The sequence below is a fragment of the Echinococcus granulosus genome, assembly GCF_000524195.1.
Source record: "Echinococcus granulosus chromosome Unknown EG_S00003, whole genome shotgun sequence".
NCBI classification, from domain to species: Eukaryota; Metazoa; Platyhelminthes; class Cestoda; order Cyclophyllidea; family Taeniidae; genus Echinococcus; species Echinococcus granulosus.
Genome location: NW_020170383.1, coordinates 287643 through 292106, shown reverse-complemented (window position 1 = coordinate 292106; position 4464 = coordinate 287643). Strand labels below are relative to the sequence as shown.

Here is a 4464-nt window from a genome sequence, read left to right as displayed (position 1 = left end):
TTCTTTCGTCTTTAGGGAGTCTCGGGACGCTACATTTTCTTCCAGCACTGACTGCTTTGTGGTGGCTGACGCGGGAGTTTGACGAGGGGAAGCGTCGGGGACGAAGCTCAAAAAAAGAAGGACTGTGCAACAAGCAGTGCTGGAAGAAAACACAAACGCGTCAACCATTCCAGTCATCAAAGTTCCATGCAATTGGGTAGATACTTGACCACGAAGTCACAGATTTCTCTTGGCAATTCTATTGGGTCTGGCAGGAATACTGGCCAAAACCAGTCATGTATCATGTGGTGGGATTTCACCCAGTTCTTTAAAAATGGCCAGTAGGTCGATTAACTCTCAGTTTTGGTAAAGTGCCACTTTGTGTCTTGGCCATTATACCTTCGCCGGGTGGGCTGTCCTCTGGGTCGTGCAAGTCGGCACAAACACTTCTGCTTATTGAATATCTATATATATTCTGCTCAAGCATTACTGTAATACGATGGTTGTTTATCTCCCGGTATTGGCGGGGAGCCGCTCTGGACTTGGTCTTTGTACCACGTCGGGTGGGCTGGCCCTCAGGCCATGCCAGTAGCCCAAATACCTTCTGTGTGCTGAACGTATGTACTCTGCCCAAGTGTTGTCTTTTTTCGTCCTCAGGGGAGTCTCTGGATGCCGCATTACGTTTTCTCTCGCCTTCAAAAGGGCATTAAGATCACCAATCACTGCATACTAAATTTCCACTTTAACAAGATTATTCAATCCTTAACAGATATGTATATATATATTAGCGATAGGGAAAGTTGGGGGGATTGCAATTCCTGTGCTTTTTGGTTGAAACTAACCACTTCGAATCAGGATTTGCAAAATTTTCCTTGTTTATTGTAAAATGACCAAAGCCATAATTTCAGTCATTTACTTGAATAGCTTCTGCAGGACGGAATTTAAGATTCAGCATACCGATTGCTGATTGGGCTAAAGCGCTCTTATATTCAGCCCGGTCTCCTTTTAGCCTGCAACTTTAAGCTACGCCTCCAATCTGTTGTTACGGCTGGGTTTCCCACGTGATACTTGGTACGCCATTTATTTTTCCACTTCGATGTGATATATGTCACCATGCTATCCTATGCTGTAGCCAGATTTTGTTCTTGCCTCAATCAGATTGAGGTTGTAGGGTGGCATGATGCGGTAGAGACACCCTTTGTTAGATGATCAGGTTCTAGCACTCTTGGTGGCTTGTGTCGGCTTTCTACGTGAAAGCCTTTGCGACTGTTTGGTTTTTTGTAGGCTGTGTGTGAACGCCAGCCTGTACACTACTGTGCCGTTTTGGTTAAGATACAAATGAATCGTTTTTCGTTTGCTGCTACTATTTTTTTCGAATTACGTGCATTGATTGGTTTAATTGTGCATTTAACCTACCTACTTCAACTCGTATTTGATATTCTTCTATTTACGAGCAACGCTTTTTCATGGTCAGTTGGTATTTTGTTCATCGACTCTTAAAATCGCTTGTATTTTCTAATAAACGCGATTCTGTTGGCCTTCGTTAGTGTTTTCGCAACTCGCGGTCTCCATTTATGATAGTTACTGTTTGTGTGATACAGTGGAGCAATGGAGCAACCTTCTGTGAGTGAGGGCTAGTTTTTTGGAGCCATACCTGCCGGGTTGTCCTTGAGTGCAGTTATTGTTCGCAGATTTTAAGGAGTAGTCTCTATGTGGATAATGAATCGGGACTTGCATAGACATGTGGCAATTGCTATGCATTAGTCAAGTTGGCCCAACAGCGCATCGACTTATTGACCATCATTTTACTACAGTACGAGGGTGATGTTTTATACCTCAAAACCGTTCATTACATTATCGCCTGTTGAAGTCACTTGATTATTTGTTTGTCATTGCATTCCTACATGAAGTACTGATTATTCTTAGCTCTACTTCGTATTAAGACTGTCCATAACTACGCCCGTAGGACACAAAACAGCAATTTCGGTTTGTGGAATTTCTAAACTTTTCTTTTTTTTCCGTGCTTATTTTGCAAATGGTGCTGGGGCAATTTGTTACTGTGTAGTGTTTAGCTCTTGAGCTTCATTTAACCACAATTTTATACAGCGTTTACGGAATTCTGAATTGCTATAACCATTGTATATACTTTGGTATACGTGTGAGACGCCAATTTCTTCTTATGAATGTAATGTTGTGTCTGGGTTGCCTTGGCAATCATTGGCGAGACATTAAACTTTTAGGCGTTTCCTTCATTAGGTTCATTGACGAAAATCACCGGACTTTTCCTTCATGTCATTTCATGTAGCGTTTCCTTCGTTAGATTTACTAGCCTTTTTCCTTTAACTACTTTCGTCCGACGATTTCCCAATGCATGTACTAATCAGCATAGCGTTCTGGGTTAGGAGGTCGGTGTCTCACTTGCGCTTCTTTGACGAGTTGGTTAAAAGGAGCAGAATATTTGGTTGGGAATTCAGATTGACAAGTAATTTTTTTATCTAAAGCATGTCTAAGAAATTCAAGTAAAACGCTGCTTCTCATTGCCTCCCTCATGTTGCTTTGGATGCCCTCAAGCAGATGAAAGTGTATGATTGCAGTGGTAGAGGGCTGGAGGAAGACAATTTCGTGAACTAGAGGGTTGAATGCCGTTTTTGTAGGCTTCGAGGACGTTGATGAATTTAGAGCAGCTTATTTCCTATTCTTTACTTAAAATTTAGATCCTCTTTTTCTCTGTCAAAGGGAACTCGTGTTTAGACTTACTCGAATGGTCTTAGTTGGCTTTGGTCATTGAAGGTAGGTTAGTAGGGACCCAGAAATTCGTAAGCTGTAAAATTGCTCTCTTCATGGCCGTCAGCTGGGGTTTACCGAGACGTAAATGTGGGCGTGAGTTGCTCTTGGTCACCTTGATTTTGCTTCGGTAATTTTGTGCGTATCTGAAACCCATTTTCTTCCTTCTTAGTGACAACTCAGGTCTTTTTTTCAGGTACATTGTGTTCCTATAGTGAAACAGTGGTTGAGAAAAGCTATCTGCGATGGTAGACGTTCAAAGTGAAGTGCCTCACTTATGGCGTTCAGTTACCAAGCGTATTTGTTCATTGTCTCATGATTTATTGTTCGGTGGTGACCTTAATGCGATCATTGCCGCACTCATGCGTGTGCTGTTCTCCTCTGACCCCGTGTCTATGTGCAGACCTAACAATCGCTTTTGTCTGTCGGTTCGACCACTCCAATCTACTGCTTCAACATGGGGATGCTTTTCAAAAAAGTCGTTGAATGGAATTGCGTGCTTCATGTCAGTATTCCCGGTGTGGATAGCTTTGCGTAATGACACTACTAGTGGATGTTTCAGAAACATTGTGTGCCACATCCACTCTTTTCTATCTGTTCAAATTCCCGATGTCTTTGCGATGGTATTGCCAATTGTTGCACTTTCTGAATGCCGGCATTGTTGTGCTCTTGAGTGATGAGGTTTATTTATGCAAAAGCCAAAGGATATTTCACTTGACCGTGTCCGCATTCGCGTCCTTGTCATGAATATCTGTGCGTGCTTATCTTGGTAGTGCTGGATTTTGGTCGCATCACTTTCAATTCCGAGCACCTGTATTTAGCGCCCATCTGTCGTTTTACATTCAACTTCGTAGTATCTCGCCTATCGTATCGCTATACGATGCTTATTTGCTTATGATAATCGGTAGCTTCCGCCCTTTCAAGGACAGTTCGACCATAGACCGCTAGCACTGATGTAAATGATCTCTACGTAGAGCCGATTATTTGTATGCTTGGCTGAATAAACTATTGTTTATTTAATTATGTCTGTGTCAACGCAGATAAAAGCAAGCACTGTCATTAATTACTTCGTGTACTTTTACATGCAGTAATGGAGGAGGGCCCAGTGTAGTCTAGTCTAGTCTAGTCTAGTCTAGTCTAGTCTAGTCTAGTCTAGCGTAGCCACAGGGAGCGTGGTCTGACGTTATCAGGTGCCACTGATTTTGGCGCAGATGTGTGCACTGGCGGCTGTAGCAGTAGTAGCAGCAGCAGCTGTCTGTGCAGTCTAGTCTAATGTAGTCTAGTCTGCACTATTTGTATTTACATGTACACGCCATCTGGAGATGTGAGAAGGAGAGGCAGACGCACACTCGAGCGCAATCAGCAGTGGCAGTGTTTGCACTGCCTCGTGGGGGGAGGGATGTTTTTGCCACGTAGCCTGGCCTATCAGCCTATCCACTTTGGTGCGGACAAGCGGGGTGGGAAGGTGGGAAGGCGGACAGAAGACTCGCGTGTCCATCTCTGTGTTTGCTCGCGCGCACGTGCTTAACAGCTGATTTCGTCTCCTCGTCTGTCCGCCTGCCCGCTTGCCTGCCTGGCCGTCTGCCTCCTTGCCTATCCGTGTAGGGCATGCTCGATGGTCGTCATCGTCATCATCGCCATCAGTAGTTGTAGTGGTCGCTGCGCCGGCGTCACTAAGTTGCGCGCATACGCTCCTGTACA

General features: G+C 44.1%; 1 protein-coding gene across 1 annotated transcript in view; it reads left to right on the top strand. All coding sequences in view use genetic code 11, as the record gives it.

Annotated features, from left to right (window-relative positions):
- The window catches only part of EGR_00710 (Kelch-like ECH-associated protein), a gene marked incomplete at both ends in the record, with an annotated part of 26825 nt that overhangs the window by 1269 nt on the left and 21092 nt on the right, over positions 1-4464 (top strand). The window contains one exon of the mRNA XM_024489959.1: positions 1527-1602. Coding sequence (XP_024355362.1) covers positions 1527-1602 — 76 coding nt within the window. The remainder of the gene's footprint in view (positions 1-1526; positions 1603-4464) is intronic.